The 23,599-nt window shown below is 40.0% G+C and overlaps 2 protein-coding genes and 1 pseudogene across 3 annotated transcripts in view; 1 reads left to right on the top strand and 2 right to left on the bottom strand.

The window, feature by feature from the left end:
- Nucleotides 1-214: 214 nt before the first annotated feature.
- LOC148349344 (uncharacterized) lies at nt 215-9,411 on the bottom strand. Its single transcript, XM_088321018.1, has 5 exons — nt 9,335-9,411; nt 6,043-6,301; nt 4,627-4,660; nt 2,751-2,898; nt 215-1,056 (listed from the first exon to the last, which is right to left on the bottom strand). Exons 1-5 carry the CDS (start codon nt 9,378-9,380, stop codon nt 728-730), a joined length of 816 nt encoding a protein of 271 aa, XP_088177144.1. The 5' UTR covers nt 9,381-9,411; the 3' UTR covers nt 215-727.
- A 1,087-nt stretch (nt 9,412-10,498) lies between these two features.
- Nucleotides 10,499-10,644, top strand: LOC148349343 (5.8S ribosomal RNA; annotated as a pseudogene).
- A 3,434-nt stretch (nt 10,645-14,078) lies between these two features.
- The window catches only part of LOC148349342 (ryanodine receptor 1-like), a 56,637-nt gene continuing 47,116 nt past the window's right edge, over nt 14,079-23,599 (bottom strand). For both annotated transcript variants that reach the window (XM_088321775.1, XM_088321774.1), the window contains 14 exons: nt 22,926-23,076; nt 22,740-22,826; nt 21,465-21,728; nt 21,266-21,396; nt 21,162-21,204; nt 20,970-21,103; nt 20,847-20,907; nt 19,849-19,995; nt 19,634-19,768; nt 17,575-17,731; nt 15,515-15,579; nt 15,337-15,437; nt 15,216-15,267; nt 14,079-14,309 (listed from right to left, as the gene is read on the bottom strand). In XM_088321775.1, coding sequence (XP_088177901.1) covers nt 14,214-14,309; nt 15,216-15,267; nt 15,337-15,437; nt 15,515-15,579; nt 17,575-17,731; nt 19,634-19,768; nt 19,849-19,995; nt 20,847-20,907; nt 20,970-21,103; nt 21,162-21,204; nt 21,266-21,396; nt 21,465-21,728; nt 22,740-22,826; nt 22,926-23,076 — 1,624 coding nt within the window. In that variant the 3' untranslated portion in view covers nt 14,079-14,213. The remainder of the gene's footprint in view (nt 14,310-15,215; nt 15,268-15,336; nt 15,438-15,514; nt 15,580-17,574; nt 17,732-19,633; nt 19,769-19,848; nt 19,996-20,846; nt 20,908-20,969; nt 21,104-21,161; nt 21,205-21,265; nt 21,397-21,464; nt 21,729-22,739; nt 22,827-22,925; nt 23,077-23,599) is intronic.

Genomic DNA, 23,599 nt, shown 5'->3' with positions numbered 1-23,599 from the left:
TACAAAATCAACTACTGTAATATTTCATAAATATTGAAATACGACAAAAATACTATTATAGAAATACTTCTACATACCACTACAGTCATTATTTTCCTTTGTTGCAACTTCAAAGATTGGAAATGATGAATTTATTAACTATAAATAACCATAAAGAAAGTGCAGGAATGAAAGACCCTCACCCGTGGCTTCATATGTCATAAAAGCAAAGGACTTTATCATTACCACAAAGTTTATTTTTTAACAAAAACATGAAAGCCACAAATAATACAATGAATAATGTGATATCGAAATTTCGGAGAACAATCGTTTTCTCCCTGTGATTTAGGATCTAGTATCACTATTGTCACACAGACCTCTCTGAAAAGCGTGATGACACTGGAAAACAACGGCGACCAGATGATGAAGGTGCTGTATCCGAGTCCAATCAGGAGATTTCTCCTGCGACTGGTAACCATGGAAACCGGTACTATCTTTCCTGTAGGGGAGCAAACCCCTGCCCCAAAAACAGCCTGGAGAGAGAACAAGTGCCGCCAGGCTGTACTCGCCCGAGAGACACCACAGGAAGTGACGGGCATAAGAGATTAAGGGATCTGTGAGCGAATATGTTTGATTGTTAATAGATGATCTTTGTTCGTTGAACTGGGATAAATGCTTCATAACAGTACAACCCCATTCTTCTGCGTCATTCAGGAAAATGTCCATCTTTTCTGTCCTTTTTGCCGACTCAAAAAGTAAAAGCGCCGCAGTCAAAAGCATTGAAGTCAGCGTCTGCCATTTCAAAGTCAAAGCTGGTGATGTGAGGCGAGGTGAGGTCGGGGCTGTCAGCGTGGCAAACCCCTGCCAGCCCCCCGCCCATGTCCGAAAAGTGGGCGTCCGGGCCCAGGTCACCCACATTTGGGTCCGGACTTGAGGACGAGCTTGCCCCCAGGTAGGCGGCGGCGCCCCCGCCCATCAGCAGGTACACGCCACCCAGCGCTTGCCCGTCCTGGGCCGTGCCGTGACGTAAGCAGCCCGCAGAGCGGACCCGTCCTCGGTACCGGGGCGAGATCCTTCCTGAAACAGATTTTTTTGGTTTTCTATCAGGCACAGAACGTGTAGTGTTATTTCCCACGATTATCCGAATCTGTTGCAAAATATTCCACGCGCCGGGGGATTTAAAAAAAGACTTGTCTCAAAGTTTACCCGTCTAGCTTGTTTGTTGTATAGCTGTGACATCATTGAAGGAACACAACACTTTCAAAATAGCATGTCGCATTAACACACGGGTGTCAAAAGTATATAACTTCAACTGCCAAATGGTCAAAAAGCACAATCGCAGGGGCTGGAGTAGTCGATTAGAGAGAAATAGAAAGGGTGAAAGACAAAGCGATAAGTAGAGAGAGAAAAAGACAAAAAAAAAGAGGAAGAAATAAAGAGAATGAGAAAGAATGAGACAGTCAAAGGGAGAGAAAAAAAATAGAGAAAGGCAGAAAGAAAGAATAAAAAGAGAAAGAGAGGGAGAGAATAAGAAAGAGAGACTAGGAGAAAGAAAAGGGAAATGAAATGAAAAGAAAAACAAAGAGAGAAAAAAGAGTAAAAAAGCCCAGCACAGTCCACATGGGGATCCGGCAACACGGACCGCGCGAGGAGGAGAGAAAGGTGGTACGTGAAGGGCAGCGTGGACATGTGATACCTAAAGCCTGTCTTGTAACAAAAGTTAAACAAGACTTTATAAATAGGGACAAAGAAAAAAAATGACGGGTGAATAATATAAAAATGAAATTAAAAAGTCAGCCAAAAAGAAGCTCAACCCGACCGGAAATCCAGGTTGTGCTCGGGCATAAGCTCTTACCTCTAGGCTGAAAGTGGCAGACAAAACCTTTTGCTTGCTTGGAAGTTGTCTGACCTATCGCTATTAAATAAACAACTCAATATATTTTGATGTGCATTTCGGTCGCTTCAAGTTTAACACCCGTTGGCACGATCGCATCAGTGTCTAACCTAGCCAATGATGGTCTGTGAAACCAGTGCAATACCCAAGGCCGTCTAGCACCTGCTCTGACGCCAACTCAGAATCTGATTGGCTAAACCAAAAGCTTCCTCGAAGACTGATGTTACAGTACAAGGCCTTTAGGATTTCTGTGAAGGCACTCGGGTGGATTTCTGAGGCTAGCCACAATTAATGGCTGAAAAAGTTCAATGCCTCAATATTAAAACACACATCTGGCAGCAAAGCAACCAGCAAGAAGCTATGAAAGGAAGCAGTATAAGTCATTTGTTTTCTTGGATAAAATATAACCAACATCACATGATTCAGATATTTTTATGCTTACTCCTGATGATACGTCAACATTGTTTTTTGTCTTCTTGTTTTTTTGTTTTTTTTCTGTCATGTTTAAGTTTTTTCATTGATTCACCTACGACACAACGCCTAGGTGTTCACAAAAAATACCAAAACTAGGCTTAAAACACTCCATTTCTTGGACAAATGACATGTAAAATAATATGGCGACTGGCTTGCCAGGGTGCTTGTGTCACAGCTCAGGATGACAAACACAAGACAGGCTGCCTTCAAAATACATTATATTGGAAGATATTTGGAATATACCGATAAAATATATATATATATATATTTGATGCAAAAAACATGTACTGTTTCCTCACATTTTTCATGTTTAAGAATGTTCGCATCATGGGAATGGAAAACCCCGCCCCCTTGTCAATCACATCCTGAAAGGCGAACCCTACTTGCTCCGGGTCACCCTGACCTTTATCCTTTGGTGATCCGGACGAAGGTACCGGAGAGAGAACTCTATCTTTCTCTGCAATGAAATCGAGGTCCAGGTCTTTTGGAACCACGTTGAGGGGGGCCACTAATGGGTGGCGCCGACAAAGACCGCCGGGCGATGAGACACCCTGCGGGGAATTGGTTCGGTTCAGTTTTTGTCATTGAACTCTTCTCTTATCCAACTTCCAACAGAAAGAAATGGTCGCTTGGATCCACAGACAGGATTTTCACTAAAGCTGTACAGTGATCATGTAAATTAAAAATTAAATTAACTAATACATGATTTAAAACCCTAGTTTGGGGTCGAAACCCTAGTTTGAAACTCTAAATGTGCTTTAAAGCCCTAGTTCGAGGCCCAACCCCTTGTTCAAAGCTTCAGAGTCACACACTAGAAGCAACATGCAATCCTAACCAGGAGCTGAAACCCTTGTTGGAAACCTTAGCTGCAAACCCTACAAAAGCTTCAAACCCCAAGTTCTGAGCCCAAACCTTAGTTTGAAACCCTACAAACACATTTACACCCTAGTTTGAGGGTCTACTTTGACTTTTAAACGATAGATCGAAACACTAGAAATGCCTTAAAACCCTAATATTGCGCCAAAACCCCTTCTGGAACCCCTAGAAAGCTTTGAAACCCGAATTTGAGATCATACTCCTAATTCCTAGCTTTGGATCAAAACCCTTGTAACACCTTAAAACCCTAACCTGAAGCTTAAAGCCTAGTTTGAAACCCGAGCTGGAAATACTACAATCACTTTTAAACCCTAAATTCAGGGACTACTCCAAGTTCCAAACTTTACATCGAAACACTAGAAACGCCTTAAACCCCTAATATTACGCCAAAACCTTATATGGAATCCCTGCAAAAGCTTTAAAACTCCAATTTGAGGCCAAAATTCTTGTTTAAAACTAAAGATTGAAACACTTAAAACACCTTAAAAATCCTAGTATCAAATTTAATATTAAGACAAAACCATAGTTTTAAACTATAGTTGGAAACCATTAGAGCACTTTAAAACCCTAATTTGAGGCCCAAACTCAGGTTCAAAACTTCAGATTACAGACTACAAAAACTTTAGCTGGAAACCCAACCAGCAATTTAAAACTCCAGTTTGAGGCCCTACCCCTAGTTCCAATCTTTAGATCAAAATACTAGAAACGCCTTAGAACCCTAATATTATGGCAAAACCCTTTATGGAATCCCTACAAAAGCTTTTAAAACCCTAATTCGAGCCCCAAATTCTAGTTTAAAACTCAAGATTGAAACACTAAGAACGCCTAAATAAACTTAGTATCTAATTTATAAACCATAGTTCTAAACTATAGTTGGAAACCATGTGAGCCCTTTAAAACCCTAATTTGAGGCCCGAATTCTAGTTTAAAACTAAAGATTGAAACACTAAAAACGCCTAAAAAACAAATTTAATATTAACCCAAAACCATATCTTGAAACTATCGTTGGAAACCCTATAAGTGCTTTAAAACCCTAATTTGAGGCCTAAACCCAGGTTAAAAACTTCAGATTTAAAGATAAAAACTGTAGCTTGAAATCATAGCTGGAAACCCTACAAACAATTTAAAACAGCAGTTTGAAGCCCTACCCCTAGTTCCAATCTTAGAAAAACTTCAAAATCCTAATATCAAGCTAAACCCTACTTGTAAACCCTGGTAATGTTTTATAACCCTAACATGGAGCTGAAATCCTAGTTGGAAACCCTAGCTCAAGACCCTGTCGATGTAGGGTAGGGTTAGCGTTAGGGGGAGTTAGTTTGTTAACAATTCAAATGTTTCTTTAGTTCTTGTCATCTGGAGAAGCAGGACGGTTTTGGTTAGTAATGTGTTATTGCAAAGCTCACCTGCTTCACCTTCTTCAACACATTCAGCCATTGACTGCAAAAGAAAAACACAATTCTCATTTTGATGCCACAATAACATGAGAACATCATGAGGCATTCAGGTTTATTAACAGGGTTGGGTAGGGTTACTTAAACTTGATTACTTTCAATTACTTTTGGATTACTCCAATACCAAATATGCTCATAAAAGACAAAAGAAACTTAATATGAATAAAATGATGACTCACAACACGTGGTAAGCTTTCTCTCCTGGCTTTGATCTCTGGCAAAACTAACATAAAATGCCACAGAAACCAAATAAAAATAAAACCAAACAGCTTGCCAACATTATTTTTGCCGTTCCATGTATTCCGTTACTCCCCAAGCCTGCACAGAATTTAGTCATTTTATTCATATTTAGTTTCTTTTGTATTTTATTAGCATATTTGGTATTGGAGTAATCCAAAAGTAATCAAGTTAAAGTACCCCTACCCAACTCTGTTTATTAAGGACAGTAGCCTTCCTCTCTTTGTGCTTGTTGAATTTCAGGTGTTGAAAATGTGGGTCAAATCAGAAGCTGAGATGAACTTTTTCGCAAGAAGTTCTAATGCAGAATATTCCGGACACGCAGGCAAAGCCTACACTGACAAGCGCGGGTCAAAGTACCATTCAGAACCGGCTTATTTACCCTTACTGTGCCTAAGTTTGCACAGGGTAGAATCAAAACAGCTGTTAGTTTTGTTCCATTCTGTCATTCAGCCATTTGGAGTGCGTGCTAGACAGGGTTGGGAGGATTACTTTAAAAATGTAAACAGATACAGTTATTTATCACCTGTTAAAAATGTAATCAGTAACCTAATACTGATACCTGATACACTTTATCATTCACTTCCATGGACGGGAATGAGACTGCAATGGACATCAAAGCGTATGTCCCAGAACTCTGGTTCCCGTGTCTCCTGTAGACTCACTCTTTCTCTCTATTTCTCCCCTCTATGTCTCTTGACCTTAGCTTATTTGGTCATTCATTTCCTGGCTCAATTTTCCTCTTCCCAGCTGCACGGTCACTTGTCCTGATTACCCTCCAATCACAACTCTCCCTCTTCACTAGCTAAACACTTTGTCCCTTTGGCTCTGTGCTAGTTTGTTGCTTTCTTTGTCACGTCCTAAGCTATTTTGTCACGGCCTTGTCGTTATCTCAGTGTACAGAACGCTTGCCTGCCCTTCCAGATCACGAGTACCGCCTGCCGAACCCTTGCCGCCTTTGATGATTGAGTTTACCGGACCATGATTGTTGCATCGCCCCCTGACTCCCTGTGTACCGAACCCTGTCCGAACAGAAAACTTCTGTTACTGCACTAATCTGTATTCCTTCACTTTGCTTCCGCACCACCCCGATTGGGTCCACCACAAGAAAGTGGGCGTAGCCCATTCCACCTGCAGTCGGAGGGCGTGTCGCTCAGCAGCAGAAGGTTTTTCTTCTGCGTCAAAATCAGCGCCAAGCAGCACTGACGGTCACCACCAGGGGGCAGCGTAGGCAGATCTGCAATTTCCTGACCCGCCAAGATGGCCTCGCAGCCGTTCTGCAGGAAGTAGAGCCGTTCGGGGGGAGATCCCGCCCGCCGACACACCAGCAGGCCTCCTTCCGCCGTTACCAGCACCAAACGCTTCTTCCATTGCTTGAACAAAAAACCGCCTAGGACAAAAAAACCAACAAATTCAATTTCTCCTTTTCGCACGCACTCTTTGCTAAAACTAGGAGCTAGCGGATTAGGGCTGGGCAAGCTATCAACAGATTACAGCAGGGGTGGCAAAATCTTCGGCTGCTTTAGGTTCCGAAATTGGGCCGGGGGCCAATCCTGGAGACCTAGAAAATATTTCTTATAAATGAATAAATATACATGCAGACATCGACATGTTATTTTTTAAATAGATCAGTTCAATCAAATTGTTTTTGAAACACAATTAAAGGAAAATAATATTTCAGTCCCCTGTTTTGTAGTAGGTGATTACTGTTATTGTATTTTTGTAGTATTCTATGGTGTATTTTTGTAGGCACAATTTTTTCGTGTTTTTGTAGTATTATAGCAGTTGATTTTGGTAGTATTTCTGTAGTAAATTATAGAATTATTTACATATTTTCGTTGTATTATTTCTGTAGTGCTATTTTTTAGTTTTATAACAGGATCACTGTAGTAGTTTTTTAGTATTTATAGTATCTCTTCCCTTTCGGAATAAAAGTAAATAACATAAGCTCCCGGGTTTTCAGCACTAAATGTTATGTTTTGTAGTATTCCCATAGTAGTATTTTTGTAGGATTATTTTAGTTGTATTTTTGTAGTAGTTCTGTAGTAGGATTTTTGCAGTATTGCTGTAGTATTTTTGCAGTATTCCTTTAGTTGTTTGTTTTGTAGTATTTCTGTAGTTATAGTTTGACAGTGTTTCTGTTGTATTTTGTAGCTTTAATGTAGTAGTATTATTTTATTATTTATGGGTATGTCAATTGTATGTATTTTTTGTTTGTGTTGCTGTATGTTGGAGGAATCAAACCTCTGTCAAAGTGTGTGTGAGATATAAAAAGTTTTTAAAAAATGTAGTTGTAGCAATTCTACAGTAGTATTTCTGTAGTACTGTTTTTGGAGTATTTCTGTAGGTTCTTTTCCTTACGGAATAAAGACAAAACAACATACTAGGTCCCTGTTTTAAGCAGTACATTTCGTATTTAGTTTTGTTGGAATCTTGAAGTATTTTTGTAATATTTCCGTGGTAGTATTTTGTAGTATTACTGTAGTTGTATTTTTGTTGCATTCCTGTTGTAGTATTACAGTATTTCTGTCGTATATTCTTGGTTTCAGAATAAAAGTACAATACAGTACTATATTAGATCCCCGTTCTTTAGCACTAAATTTGACAATTAGTTTTGTAGTAATTTTGCAGTATTTCTGTAATATTTTTGGAAGTATATCACAAACACAATGGAGACAAAACAGGCACCGAATAAACAAAATTCATCAAATAAGTATGTATATCGTCATTATATTTTGAGCATTTTTGTTCGGCAGTCCATATTAAAAAGCATGCTGGGCCGCATGTGACCCTTGGGCCGTAGTTTGCCCACCCTGGATTAAAGGCTTTCCATCTGTCAGATGTTGATGGGATCAGCGGGGAATCCGATTGGACTGTTTGTAGCGTGTCATAATGCAAAAAGTCTTAAATATTGTAGAATAATCGCAAAAATATAAATAGAGTGGAAAAAATAGTCAAATGACAAACATTGTTACATTACCAATAAAAAAATAAAAAATGAATTGAAAATAAATATGAAAACAAAAAATTGTGAATAACTAAGAAATATTAAGAGCAATTATTTAGAACATCTAGTCAAATTTAAAAGATAATTGAAGAACAGTTATAAAAATAAAAATAGATAAAAAAAGCAATTAAAAACGATGATAAAATTAAAAAGGAAATTTAAAAAAAACGAAAAAGGAAAATAAAGAAAAACTATTAAGAACATAAATGGTAAAAACAAAAAGGACATTTCAAAATAATTCTAAAATAAGAAATATTAAGATATAATATTGTATATATAATATTGTATGTATATATATATATATATATATATATATATATATATATATATATATATATATGTAATTATTGTTTTTAATTATAACAATTATGATCAAATTTATAAAGGAAATTGAAAAATAAATGTAAAAAATAGTAAAAAGAAAGTAATACATTTTATATCGAAAAGAAAATCAAAAAGTAATTATGAAAAAATGAAATATACTCCAATAAGAGAAAAATATTAACAATTTACACCATTATTAAATGGTAACATCGAAAAATAATCATCATAACAAAAATTAGTAGATAAATAGTAAAATACAGAAATAGTATATATCTAGATAAGGAAAATACAAATATTTAAAGAAATAAAAAAATAAAACTGTAAAATATGGAAAACGTATTAAGGGTACATAAACAGTCAAAGAAAATAGGAAAAAAATATAGAAATAAAAAATTGTGTAAAAAAGCTAAAAAAAAGAAAAATAATCACAAACCAAAAGGTAGTAAAAATATCTAAATTATATAATAATATTTAAAAATGAATAATACATAATAAAATAAAAAATACATCAAAAATTATTCATTAAAATAGAAAATAGTAAAAAAATGTGAAATATAATAATAAGTAGTACAAGTAATACAAATTGAATTTAAAAACAATCATAAATAACAGTTAAATAAAAAAATATAATACAGAAATTAATTTAAAACAAAAATATATATAAATAGGAAACATAAATATTGTAAATTGACAAATAATTGAAAAAAAAGTAAAAAAAATAAGGAATTTAGATCTCAAACAATTAAGAATGTATCATTTTTTGATTTCACTATTCACGAGTGCATAAAAATCAAGACAATATGCTATCAACATGTGTTTGTATTTTTCAGTCTCATTTAAAAAAATACATGGAAAAACTATTAAAAAGAATAATAAAATAAGGAAAAAACATATATTATAAAAATCAACACATTAAGAACATGACCAACAGTGACCAAGTACATAAGAATGTATATTTGATGCTATAAAAATAAGCACATTTAAAAAAATTAAGAAAAGTTGTGAACAATATTATTTTGAAATCATACCTATTTTCCTAGCAGAATTTCTAGGAAATCTAGGAAATAGAAGAAAAAATCGGCACAAACTGACCGTAAACGTTGAGAGTCCCTTGATGGACGGCGGAGACGAAGCTCATGTCGGCTACAGAAGGCAACTGAGCATAGCAGCACGACGGCAGAACATTTTTAATCCCCACTGGACGCGAAAACATGCAGCAGAGCCGGTGTTATGCCGAGAAATGCATCCCTGCCGAGATTTGCATCCCCTAGCTACTATAACCACTTTTACCTCGTTTTATCTGTAATGGCGAACATATATTACCAAAATTACTTTGTCTTGCATTTGTTGGGAATGTAATACAGTAGAACCACGGTTCTCGACCATAATCCGTTCCAGAACCCTGTTCGAAAACCGATTTGTTCGATCACCGAAATCGTTTTTCCCATTAAAAATAATGTAAATTGTTTTAATCCGTTCCAACACCCTGAATGTTTACCTAGAATGTTTAGCTAACCCAGGCTAATCGTACGTCCGCGTTATCGTAATCTTCCTAACGAAAGATTACGCTAGCATGAATGTGCAAAAATAAAAAAATCAGGTCGTTTATAAGTCATTTAGCATCCGGGTCTCCACAACAAGTGGTGAGCGGTTCATTGGAAAGGGGGCTCCGTTCCAACACCCTGAATGTTGGGCTCCGTTCCAACACCCTGAATGTTTAACGTAAACATAAAGCTAACCCAGGCTAATCGTACGTTCGCGTTATCATAATCTTCCGTACGAAAGATTACGCTAACATGAACGTGTAAAAATAAAAAAAAGGATAAAGAAAAGAATTATGAATAGGATTTCTTACCTTTGTGGTGGTCAGCAAAAGGCGCAGGTGGACGGGGGGGAGAGGAAAATCATCTCAAAAGTTCCGTAACTGGGGGGGAGCCCGCTTGTCTGACGACCCCAGTAGCGCGGCGCGACGACAGGCGGCGGACAAAAGGCGGCGGCGGACGAAAGGCGGCGGCGGACGAAAGGCGGCGGACGAAAGGCGGCGGACGAAAGGCGGCGGACGAAAAGCGGCGGACGAAAGGCGACGGACGTGCGCGGGACCCCCGTAACTGTGTCAGTGTCGTGCGTATCGCGCCCGAAGTTAGGGGCTCGCTCGCGGGAGCGAACGAACGGCACCCGCGGTGCGGCGCAAGTAAAAACCCTGTTGTGAATTTGTCTCCAATCGTCCCGGGCGGACGTAAAATCGCCCAGCTGTACGACTCTTAGCGGTGGATCACTCGGCTCGTGCGTCGATGAAGAACGCAGCGAGCTGCGAGAACTAATGTGATTTGCAGCTGCGATTGGCTGGCAACCAGTTCAGGGTGTCCCCTGCCCACTGCCCGGAGATGGCTGGGATGGGCTCCAGCCCCCCCGCGACCCTAATAAGGATAAGCGGTGCAGATAATGAGATGAAATTAGATTTTTTTTTTTTTGAAGGGGCGTCGCTACTTCGCAGATTTTTACTTTTAGCGGGTGGTTTTGGTCCCCATTAACCGGGTCTAAAAATAATAATTAAAAAAAGAATTTTTTTATTTTTTTTTTCCTTTTTGAAGGTGTGCCGCTACTTTGCGGATTTTCACTTATCGCGAGTGGTTTTGGTCCCCATTAACCGCGATAACCGAGGTCTTACTGTATTTCTTTCTTAAATGCAATAGTTGTACGCACTACTTTTCTTTTTTCACCTGTAGCAACTTTGCTGCTTGCACTGACTTTCTTCGGAGGCATAATTAGGGGCTAAAACACTTCGTACACCTATATTAAAAGCAAAAGCAAAACAAAGCACATTCGCACGCGATAACAGTAGGTCACGAAAAGAGTGATCTACGCCCGTACGCCGCTCAGCATCGCACCCTAGCGTACCGGCGTTCGAACTCCGATTTTTTGACCGAACAGCGAAGCAAGAATTTCTCGAAAATTTTGGTCGGACTCCGATTTGTTCGAACTGAGAGGCGTTCGAAAACCGAGGTTCCACTGTACAACTTAAACGATTCCGTCTTTGTATTTGTTGTGAATGTAATCGAACGGTAATGCACGCCGTATATAAATCACTTTTGAGCAGGTAACATGTTCATTTTGCCTTTTTCTACTCAAATCGCTCGTATTAAAACTGTTATGCACTCTACCATGAAGCTTAATTCAGCATAATAAGCTTTATGGTAGAGTGCAAGACAGTTCTCAAAAGCAGGGTTGGGTAAGACAAAAGAAACTAAATAGGACTAAGATTATGACTCACAACACGCGGTAAGCTTTCTCTCCTGGCTTTGATCTCCGGCAAAACTAACATCAAATGCGACAGAAACAAAATGAAAATAAATCCAAACAGCTTGCCAACATCATTTTTGCCGTTCCATGTATTCCGTTACTCCCCAAGCCTGCACCAAATTATTAATTTTATTCATATTTAGTTTCTTTTGTCTTTTATTAGCATATTTGGTATTGGAGTAATCCAAAAGTCATTGAAAGTAATCCAGTTAAAGTAACCCTACCCAACCCTGCTCAAAAGTGAGTTTCCTATTGTGTCTTTTTCTCTTCTATTCCTTTCTCTTCTTTTTTTCCACTTTTATTTTTTGCTTGATTTCCCCTTATGATTCTTTTTATTTACGTTTCCTTTTTTGCATCTTCTTTTATTTCTTCTTCCCTGTTTTTTATTTCTTTTAAAAAAAATAAGTTTCCCTTCTTTTTTTGTCTTTCTTTGAGAAAGGCCGGGTAAAATTTCAAAGAAAACCGGTTCTTTTTGCTCACTTTCAGTCTGTAATTTGTAATCTTCATTGGACTCATTTTTGATTGCACTACATGTTAATGCGACATCTAGTGGACAAATAATAACACTGTCCCTTTAAGAAAAGCGGAATATTTTTTTATCAGCGCTGTTTTTGTCGAAACGCGTGTTCTGCCCAACCTCACCTGGATCTTAGCTTCAGGGGCCCCCAACTCAATTCAGTTGTTAGAGAGTAAGGGTTGAAGTAGGGTTTCAACCTCAAAGTAGGCTTTTAGGGTTTCCAGTTAGGGTTTCGAAGTAGGGATTTTAGCCCCAGAGTCAGGTAAAGCGCCTTGAGGGTTTCTATCTAGGGTTAAGGAGTAGGGTTTCGGCCCAAAAAAATAGGGCTTTAAAGCAATTCTAGGATTATCGGATAGGGTTTAAGGTATGGTTTCGGCCCCTAGGTACGGTTTTACAAGGCTTCTAGGGTTTCTGGCCTGGGTTTTGAAGTAGAGTTTCAGCCCCAAAGTCAGGTAAAGTGCCTCAAGGTTTTCTCGCTGGGGTTAAGAGTAGGGTTTCAGCCCCAAAATAGGGTTTTAAAGCAATTCTAGGATTCTCGGATAGGGTTTTTAGGTATGGTTTCGGCCCCTAGGTACGGTTTTAAAAGGCTTCTAGAGTTTCTGGCTTGGGTTTTGAAGTAGGGTTTCAGCCCCATAGTCAGGTAAAGCGCCTTGAGGGTTTCTATCTGGGGTTAAGAAGTAGGGTTTCGCCACAGAAAATAGGGTCTTAAAGCAATTCTAGGATTATCGGATAGGGTTTTTAGGTATGGTTTCGGCCACTAGGTACGGTTTTAAAAGGCTTCTAGAGTTTCTGGCTTGGGTTTTGAAGTAGGGTTTCAGCCCCATAGTCAGGTAAAGCGCCTTGAGGGTTTCTATCTGGGGTTAAGAAGTAGGGTTTCGCCACAGAAAATAGGGTCTTAAAGCAATTCTAGGATTATCGGATAGGGTTTTTAGGTATGGTTTCGGCCCCTAGGTACGGTTTTAAAAGGCTTCTAGAGTTTCTGGCTTGGGTTTTGAAGTAGGGTTTCAGCCCCATAGTCAGGTAAAGCGCCTTGAGGGTTTCTATCTGGGGTTAAGAAGTAGGGTTTCGCCACAGAAAATAGGGTCTTAAAGCAATTCTAGGATTATCGGATAGGGTTTTTAGGTATGGTTTCGGCCACTAGGTACGGTTTTAAAAGGCTTCTAGAGTTTCTGGCTTGGGTTTTGAAGTAGGGTTTCAGCCCCATAGTCAGGTAAAGCGCCTTGAGGGTTTCTATCTGGGGTTAAGAAGTAGGGTTTCGCCACAGAAAATAGGGTCTTAAAGCAATTCTAGGATTATCGGATAGGGTTTTTAGGTATGGTTTCGGCCACTAGGTACGGTTTTAAAAGGCTTCTAGAGTTTCTGGCTTGGGTTTTGAAGTAGGGTTTCAGCCCCATAGTCAGGTAAAGCGCCTGAAGGGTTTCTATCTGGGGTTAAGGAGTAGGGTTTCGGCACAAAAAAATAGGGTTTTAAAGCAATTCTAGGATTATCAGATAGGGTTTTTAGGTATGGTTTCGGCTCCTAGGTACGGTTTTAAAAGGCTCCTAGGGTTTCTGGCTTGGGTTTTGAAGTAGGGGTTCAGCCCCATAGTCAGGTAAAGCGCCTCGAGGGTTTCTGGCTTGGGTTTTGAAGTAGGGTTTCAGCCCCATAGTCAGGTAGAGCGCCTGGAGGGTTTCTATCTGGGGTTAAGGAGTAGGGTTTCGGCCCAAAAAACAGCGTTTTAAAGCATTTCTAGGATTATCGGATAGGGTTTTTAGGTACGGTTTCGGCCCCCAGGTAGGGTTTTAAAAGGCTTCTTGGGTTTCGAGCTCTTCTGGGGTTAAGCGTTCCAAGATACTCTAACCTGGAGACAATGGGCGTGTCTTCAGTATCCAGTTTTTGATTATGTCAATACTGTTAAAGAGGCTAAAAGGTCTCAAAAGTTTCTTTGTCTCCTTCATTTTCCAGGTTTGGCAACAAATGAGCTGCGTTATTACAGTCACCAGGAAAACAAATCGTTGGAAAAAAAGTGCTATGCTTTATTATTCCCTTCTTCGTGACAGGACTAGACAACACACACAAAATATCTCAAGTTTTGAAAAACAGGGTCACAATTTTTCTGTGCTGCTCCATTTGGGTCAAAACAAGACAAAACATAGTAAGGTTTTCGGTCGAAGATTACGACAGCTGATCTTCGTACTGCTTTCGGAAACAGTCTCCGGCAGGGAAAAAATCCCAGCAACGTTCTTGGTACATTTTCCACACGTAGGACTCCTAAAAGACAAAAAAAGTCGAGAAGACAATGAAATAAATAAATAAATTAAAAAAACCTATTTCCCGGAATATAAGACGAACCCACAACTCCGAAATTGGCCAGAAATTTGAACCTGCATTCAGATCAGAACAACTGAATATGACGGCAATAGCTCAGGAGGTAGAGCGGTTGTCTTGGGATTATAGGTTCGATTCCCGGTTCCTCCGTGTTATGTGTCGAAGTGTCCTTAGGCAAGACACTGAATCACTCATGCCCCCGATAAGCAGGTAGGCGCCTTGCCTGGCTGACTCCCTATTGGTGTGTGAGTGTGTGTGTGTGGGTAAGTGTGAAGCACATTGTAAAGCGCTTTGGGAGGTCTTCATTGACTTGGAAAGCGCTATATAAATTCAGACCATTTACCATATGCTGTATTACTTCCCACGATCCCTTTCTCTTCGTTCAGTTCAGAACAACCTAATTACTTCCCACAATGGCTTTCCCATAACTCAGTTCAGAATCTAGTGTGCTTCGTAAAGAATTTGCGAGTCAGTTAAACAATACAGACTAGAAATAGTGTGATGATAAGATAAAAGCTAATGCCTTTTCATGTGCTTCCTATATGCTTAGTGGCCTGATGTATAGGGTTTGGCCTGCTCCCCGCTGCGATCCAGGTTAGATACCCAATGCATCCGATGTTATGCAATTATGATGAGTAATATATTCCAACTCATCAATCGATGCACAAATAAGGTACTTTTTTATTCTATGTGCAACCCGAGCCCTTAACATAGTTTTAGTTCCATGTACCTTATAGTCCAGTGCACCTTATAGATGAAAAAAATATCACAAAAGACTATTTTTGGGGTTGCACCTTATAATCCCGTGCGCCTTTTATTGCGTAAAATACGGTAAATTGTGTCGCTCACCTGCCCCGTGTGCTCAGTCTCGTCCTTGTTGATGAGGTACATTAAGAAAAACCTGAAAGGTGAGGAGAACACGTTGAATGCTGTCCCACATGACACGCTAGGACCCTTAGGACGCACTTACATGTAATTGGCCAGGTTGTGCTCGTCCAGGGTGTGCGTCTCGAATCCATGCGGAGTTGTGTCGAAGTAGTCGCTCCCGATGCCGCAAATGAAGCACTTGGTCTGCGGACGGAAGAGACCGATCAGGAACTTAGAAGACACAAAGGTCATAGTCGTGTCCTAGTGGTTGTCCAACTTACTTCCATGTCTTCTTTAACTTGCTCCTGTTGATCTCGGAGCTCTCCGAAGGCGTCGATGATCAAACCTGCGGCATATGAGGGTAGAGTACATTCACTTTGAACAGTATTCTGTTTTGCACGCAAGTATAAACTGAGTTTGACCGCTCCCCACAGTCCACAACTCAGTTCTGCCTGAGCCAGCGACTGGAAAAGGTCAAACCAGTCATTTCTGTTTAGCTGAACGTTAGCTTAAGAATGCCAACCTATGTAGGCAGAAAACGCCCCGTGGGACATTGAAGGGAGCCAACAGACAACCAAAGCTACGTCCCACTGACAACCAGTGATCCTGGTCCTAACCAGGCCTCTGGACTTAAGGATTCCACACTGTAGTCTCCTGTCCAGACCCTCTGAACCGGTCTCAACCAGCCTCTAGACCTGAAATATGTCAACGCCTGCATCGACCAGCCGGCAGAGATGAGGATCTGTGTCAGAGCTTTTATGGACTTTTTGGGACAATTTTACAGGATTGAGGTGTCATTGTTGTCATTAACTTTCTCGGCAAATTTCAACATATTACCTGTTGTTTTCTTTTATTGATGTTCACTGTGTTTTGTGCACTGTTACCCCATGCTAAATCTATTGCACCCTGGTCATCCTGGAAGGGGAATAACCACTTCTCAAAGTTTCTTATTTTCCTCATTCTGAGGTTTTGAGTTTTTCCTTGCCCGCATGTTGGTTTAAGATCAGGGGACGGTGTAATTGTAGTCCTGTGCAGTCCTTTTAGACCTCTTGTGATTAAGGGCTATACAAATAAATGTGACCTGACTTGTATCTTTACATCAACTCATTGAAACCAGTGATTCTGGTCCCTAACAGGCCCTTGGATTTGAGAATTCCGCACTGCGGTCTCCTGTCCAGACCCTCTGAACCGGCTTCAACCATCAGTACATCAGCTCACTGAAACCAGTGTTTCTGGTCCCAACCAGGCCTCTAGACTTAAGGATTATGCACTGTAATATCCGTCCGGACCCTTTGAACAGGCCTCAACCATAATTACATCAACTTACTGAACCTAGTGATTCTGGTCTCCACCAGGCCTCCGTACTTAAGGATTCTGAACTGCTGTCTCCTGTCCAGGCCCATTGAACTGGCCTCAACCATCATTACATCAACTCACTGAAACCAGTGATTCTTGTCCCAGCCAGGCCTCCGGAGAAGTACTTCCAACAATGCCTTTCCCTTAACTTAGTTCAGAATTTAGTGTGCCTCGTAAAGACTTTGCGAGTCGGTCAAACAATATGGACAGGTACCGTGACTAAAAATAGTCTTATAATAAGATGAAACCTAATGAATTTTCATGTGCTTTCCATATCCCTAGTGGGAACCCTGTTAACCGGCCTCAACCATCATAACATCAACTCACCTCAACCAGTGATTCTGGTCTCAACCAGGCCTCCAGACTTGAGGATTCTGCATTGCAGTCTCCCGTCCCAAACTTTTGAACTGGCCTCAACTATAATTACATCAATACACTGAAACCAGTGATTCTGGTCTCTGAGAGGCCCTCGGATTTGAGAATTGCGCACTGCAGTCTCCTATCTGGACCCTCTGAACTGGCCTCAACAATCATTACATCAACTAGTGATTCTGGTCTTTACCAGGCCTCCGTACATAAGGATTCTGCCCTGCTGTCTCCCGCCCGGACACTCTGAACTGGCCTCAACCATCGTTACAATAACTCACTGAAACCAGTGCTTCTGGTCCCAACCAGGACAACCGACTTGAGAATCCTGCACTGCAGTCTCCCTACCTCTGAACCGGCCTTAACCAGCAACCAAGATGCATTCCAACTGTTACAGACATAGCATTGGTGTGATTAAGGAGGAATTATTTTGAATTACTACAACGACCAGTAAAAATTAAGACAAACCACGTTGTGTTTCTCTTAACATTGCCAGCCAAAATCGATCTCAATCGATTATTCAAATAATTTATTGAGCCCGAAATTCGCGGCACGAGCACAAGGTGCTCAGCCTATAAGACACGGAGCATCTTCAGCAATTGTTCTTCTTTTCCCGTACCCTGGATGATGGCCAGCAGGATGACAATGACAAAAAAGAAGAAAGTGATGTCGAAAACCACTCGGTAGAGCTCGTATTCGTCCCCGGCAGGGTCCTCGATCTCGTCTCCGATGCCTCCGCCGGCGCGCACGCCCACGTACATGTGGAACAGGTAGCACTGGAGGAAAAACGGAAAAGAAAATCACCACGACATAGTTCAAAGAGTGAGAACGACAAGCACAACTAACATCTATTGAAACGATTAGTTGAATAGTAAATATTATTTTCTTGAATTAAGTCTGAAGATGATTTAATTACGTGGCAAATAGTAATAAACTCAAGAGGAATGGGTACAATGAAAATACATATTTTATGGAAAATACAACGAAATTTTTACTGAAAATAACACCTATTAGGCATAGTGGTCAGTCAGTAGACAAATAATTCCATAAATAAACCTTTGTCTATTTTTAGAGACAGGATAATGAATAATAAATCTAGTCAAAATTTGCTCTTCCAGGCTAGAACAACATTCAATTTCAACACAACGTATTGCAGACAGTTAGAAAGGCTGACTTGTATGTGAAGAAATGCCCCCAATAAGTTGATTTAGCACATTTGGTTTTGCTGACTCAGCATTTTTTCCTGGAAGACATTCCGCTCTTCCAAACCAAAGTCAAATTGAATATCACCCTCTTTTACAGGCATTTAGATAGGTTACCGCAAAAATTGCCCAAAAAGGTTGACATTGCATTGATTGTTTTGCTTACTCTGCAGCTTTCCCAGAAAGACATTATACTCTCCCAGGTCAGAACAAATTTGGCCAGGATCACATTTTTTTCAATAATCAGGTAGGTCACTCTAGAAGTGAATGACTCTGCGTAAAAGGGAAATGCCACCCAAAAATTGTTTTGCGTCTCTCAACACAGGTGATGCGCTAATGACGCACAGCCCTTCTAGTGTCAAGTACATTTTGTAGTCAACTGCAAAGTCTGTAAAAAAAAAACATTTGTCAGGCACAGTCTGGCATAACGCTAAAGCGCTTTTTTTATAGTGAAATACACACGTTTAAAATGTACAATGCCTCCCATCAAAACCACATTGGCTTGAATATTAGAAACCTTTAATCATCTATTCATTTTTTACTCAAGAGCATACCCAATTTACAAGCTCAAGTATTTGTTTAACAAATAAAAGTGTTGTACTTCAGGAACCTTTTTTACAAACAACGTCTGTACAGTACTGTCAAATTTTAATTTAATAAATAATCTTGCCATTTTCTTGCACAACTGTATGGATTAAGGACACGATCCTTTGTACATGATACTTTGCCGCCGTCATGTGTGGGTGTTATGGAAAACCGCATTCGGTGGTTCGCGCCCCGGCCGAGTCATTCCTAAGACTTAAAAAGTGGTCGGCGGCGCCCTCTGTTGGCTGCGGCTGCATCGGCTCGCTACAACGGGTCAGGTGCAATCGACATTTCGTTCTGTGTACATTGTTACACAGAATGACAATACAAGGAAATTATTATTATTATTATTATTATTATTATTTACTTTCCGGTTCTGTCCTACAGAAACAATATATTTTTCCATTATCACATTTTTTTGAAAAAGCGCTAGGGAGCCAGTAGGAAGTGCCACAGACCAGCATGGGGCTTCAGAGCCAGTTTAGCATGCCGAGAAGTCCAACTTTGTTGGTGATAGAAAGCATCTACCTCTGTTTAGCTATTTAGAATGCCAACCACAATGCACGATAAATTCCATGAAGTAGCAAAACTGCAATCAGTAAACCCGATACACATTAAGAGTTTACTGGAGTGTTTAATGGCCGTATCCAGCCTAAAATAAAACTTTAGAAGTTTTGGTAAGTAATTTTGATGTTGACACCATATTTCCGTATGTTACCGGTTGAGACAGACAGAGATGCATTAGAGACTCTCAGCAGGGATTATATTTATGTAGAGATGCCTCACACTGTTGGAAAAACGGTTCTGGCAACAATTGTCAACAATGGAATTCATTGTCGGCTATTTCTATTATCGATTTTTGTCAACGTTGACCAATCGTTGCAGCCCTACCGTCATCATATCGTCGCATTTCATGTCGGGTTCGTCTTCGTCTTCGCTCTTGTTGTAAAATTTGCGGAAGAAGTTGAAGGCCACCACAGTGTACAAGTACACCACCACCGCCAGCAAGCCAACCGTCATCATCAGCTGGAGGGGCACAAGGTGAAAATGTGGCATTTAAAACAATAAACATGGCACCCAGAAAAATCTAGCAAATGCTAGCGTGCCTGTTTTCCGTTGTGCGTAACGGAGGAGAGGATTGTCCGAAGGGTCTTGACGCCCATGGCGATGTCCAGCAGATGGCACGCAAAGAAGAAGTTGTTGTAGTGGCCCAGCAGCGACATGATCAGGTACCAGCACAAGTACAGGAAGGTCTGGAAAATGCAATTGACAACAAAAAACTACATATGCAGAAATGAAAGTGCCACAAAATCTAGGTTTTTGGCCTTAAACTAAGGTTTTTTTTAGCATGTTTGTGTCTTCTAGCTAGGGTTTCAAACTAGGGTTAGGGCTTCAGTCTTGGGTTTTAAAGTATTTCTAGAATTTCTGGTTAGGGATTTTGTGTTTGCCGGCCTCAAAGTTTGAAAGTATTTCTAGGGTTTCCTGCTAAGGTTTCAAACAAGGGTTAGGGACTCAAATTAGGGTTGTTTTCTAGGGTTTTCTGCTAGAGTTTCAAACTAGGGCTAGGGCAGGGTGTGTGTGTGTGTGTGTTTGTGTGTGTGTGTGTGTGTGTTTGTGCCATGTTTGTCCTCCAACAGAAACCATATCTTTTTTGATATGCATTATTAATACCATTATCAAACAGTTTTGAAAAAGTACCAGGGAGCCCTAGGGAGCGTCAAATAGAAGCATGCGGCTCCTGAGTCTCTTGTTGCTGACCCTGGGTTTAGGGCCTCAAATTTGGGTTTTAAAGTGTTGTAGAGTTTTCCGTTATAGCTTCAAAGTAATGTTTGAGCCTCAAACTAGGGGCTTAAAGCGTTTCTAAGGCTCCCAGATAGTTTCAAAGTAGAGTTTGGGCCTCATACTAGGGTTTTAAAGCTTTTCTAAGAGTTTTTGACTAGGGTTTCAAACTTCACAAGTTGTATGTAGCCAATGCTCTCCCCTAAACAGAAACAGAAATACATTCCTAGTGGCATTACAATATATAAGAATGAAAAGAAAGAGCCACAGTGAAGGAAGCGCAACGGGTTGTCTAATCGGTATGTTTTCAGTTGTTTGTGCTTACCCCGTCGGTAAATACAACGCCAAACTTCCAGATCTGGTACTTGACGTCGATGGCTGTAGCCCTGAAAGAACAAATGGCATTATTCTTGTCGGTAGCCGGCAGCATACTTGGTCCGTTGCCTACCAGGAGAAGGTGGAGTTATCGGAATCTTCTTGTTTCTTCTCATGCTGCTGGCTCACATCCAATGACGCCAAGTCCACCCCGAGAAGTTCGGCAATTCTCTCTCGCCCGTAAATGTCTCCGTACTTGTCTAAAACCTTCACGCCAGCAGAGTTGTTGAGGTTTGCGGACCGAAAAGCAAAGACACAGACTCACCTTTCGCTTGACGAACTTATCCCAGTAGTTGTTTGGGAACGAGCTGTTTGGCAAAAAAGAAGATGGAGTGGATTTAAGACGGCTAGAACGGATTTTGGACTTACGGCGTGTTGAGGACCAGCCGATCCCATTGTCCCTTGATGTCTTCGTCCTCTGGCTGTTCCGTGATGTACATGCCGTCAAATTCCAGCTTCCTTGCCAATTCTTTCTCCCGTTTGAAGATGACCAGCGGAATCTGAAAAAAAAAACCTGTAAGGAAGATTTATTTTTCAGTGATGAGGACCCGAATGAAGCTCAGCCGACTTTGAGGCAGTTGTAGCCGATGATGCAGATGAAGGAGATGACTGTGTGCAAGATGGCCAGGAAGGAGAGTGTGGGTTGCATGTAGCCGGTGCTCTCCTCTAAATAGAAATAGAGCGGGATGTCATCTTCGTTCTCGTCGTCTATTCCGGAACCTTCGTCCTCATCCGCGGAACCCTCAAATAAACCAGAGCCTTCGAAGAAGCCGCTTCCTTCCGCCAGGCCAGATCCTTCTGCATCTTCGCCTTCTGGTGGGCTTTCAGACACCTGCATGGAATAGGAAAAAAAGGACGAATATCAGACACTGTTGATATTGACTTACTTTCGCACTACGAGGCGCACCCGATTATAAGGCGTACCCCCAAAAATAGTCTTTAGTGATATTTTTTTCGTGTATAAGGCGCACCAGACTATAAGGTGCATGTAATTAGAATTACAATATAAGTTAGGGTTACACAGTAAATTAAAAAAAGTGCCATATTTTCACACTGATCAATCAGGATATATCACTGATCACGATTGCATAACATTGGATGCAACAAGAATCAAAGCCAGATCACGGTGTGTAGTGCGCCAAATCTTATCCACTACACCTGTAGGGATACATACGACACATGAAAAGGTGATTGGTCGTATTATACACTATTTTTAATTACAGTACAGAATAGTAATCAATGTTAATATTGGGTCAGGCCTTGACTATATTGCCAGACATTAAACCAGTCCATGGCACAGACAACTCGCAGAGTCTGTACGGAGCACACGAGATTCTGAACCAAATGACAGTAAGAGCATTGTGGGAAGTAATTTGGTCGCTCTGAAATACATAAATACACGCATGGCCACATGTATTCAAAAACATTTGTCACTCACATCACTTAGTTTTAGCTGAGAAAATGTGAAAAAACATTTCCACTTCTTTAACATATCTGGTTCCGTGACTAAAAATGGTGTTATAATGGGATAAGACCCGATACCTTTTCATGTATGGTATATGACCTTAGTAATCTAGTGGATAAAGACTGGCGAACCCCATGCTGCGATCTGGGTTCCATTCCCATTGCAATCAATGTTATGTAATAGTGAACAACCGTTCGTGCCCCTAGCCTGGTGATTAGGTTTTGGTGCTCTCACCATTGCTACCCGGTTTGATCACCGTTGCCACCATTATCATGCAATAAAATGTATCGGCTGATCAGTAATTGCACAAATATGGTAACGCATTTCCAATTCGGTCCGCATGTACAGCGCAATACGGTAATGACGTTTGGATCTGACCTTGTAGAAGAGCAGAATGAAGTTCAAGGCAAAAGCGAGGAACAACGCTAGAAAGCGCAGGTTGTAGAAGTTTCGGGACAGGTAGTTCTGTGAACGTGACACAAAAGATGAATTTGTCTGTGATCTCCAGCAGATCAGAAGATAATCAACATCATTTGTGTAAAACCAGAGAGCCAAAATCCTCACCATGAATTTGTTTCTTTGTGTTTCCAGCTCGCTCCAGATTTGGAAGCCTCCTCCCTTCTTAGGCTTCTTTTCCTTTTTGACCGCAACTTTCTTGGGTACTTCATCACACGCTCGACTCTCAGACTCCTCTAATTTTTCTCGATTTTCCACACTGAAAAAAACAAGATGTTTTTCTTTTTTCCTGATGTCCCGTTTTTAAATTTATTTTATTTCATTTTATATTCAAAGATTAAAATTCAATTCGGTTATATGTTTATTTTTTTATAATTTTAATTATTTTTTAAATAATTTCTTTATATCATTTTAGTTATATTAGTTTATTCATTTTTTTGTGTCTTCTTTTTAAAAAAAAAATTCATTTTTTTTTGTTAAATTAAATTATTTATTTCTTATGTATATATTCAAATTTTTAATATTCTTTTATTCAATCTATATTTTATTATTGTTTTAATTTTTGTATACATTTTTAAACAATTACAAAATAGTTAATTCATCAATTTTATTTAACATGATTATTTTTATTTTTTCAATCAATTCTTTAATTTTTAATGTATTTATCAGTTTTTTATTTTAATTAGTTTTTAATTTAATTTTATGTTGTTTTTTACATTTAATTATTATTCCTTTTTTCAGTGGAAATGTTTAAATCTAAGCTTAAAACTCACTTCTTGAAG

The sequence above is a fragment of the Urocampus carinirostris genome, chromosome 17 (genome assembly GCF_059441175.1).
Source record: "Urocampus carinirostris isolate Australia breed hairy pipefish chromosome 17, RoL_Ucar_1.0, whole genome shotgun sequence".
Classification (NCBI taxonomy): Eukaryota; Metazoa; Chordata; class Actinopteri; order Syngnathiformes; family Syngnathidae; genus Urocampus; species Urocampus carinirostris.
This window is presented reverse-complemented; position numbering and strand designations above follow the sequence as displayed.

Coding starts and splice junctions, on each gene's coding strand:
- LOC148349344 (XM_088321018.1), bottom strand. CDS start 9,380: ATGAGCTTCGTCTCCGCCGTCCATCAAGGGACTCTCAACGTTTACG. Junction 4,661..6,042: donor GACACGCCCTCCGACTGCAG/GTGGAATGGGCT, acceptor TTTCTTTTGCAG/TCAATGGCTGAATGTGTTGA. Junction 2,899..4,626: donor TGTTGAAGAAGGTGAAGCAG/GTGAGCTTTGCA, acceptor AATTCCCCGCAG/GGTGTCTCATCGCCCGGCGG.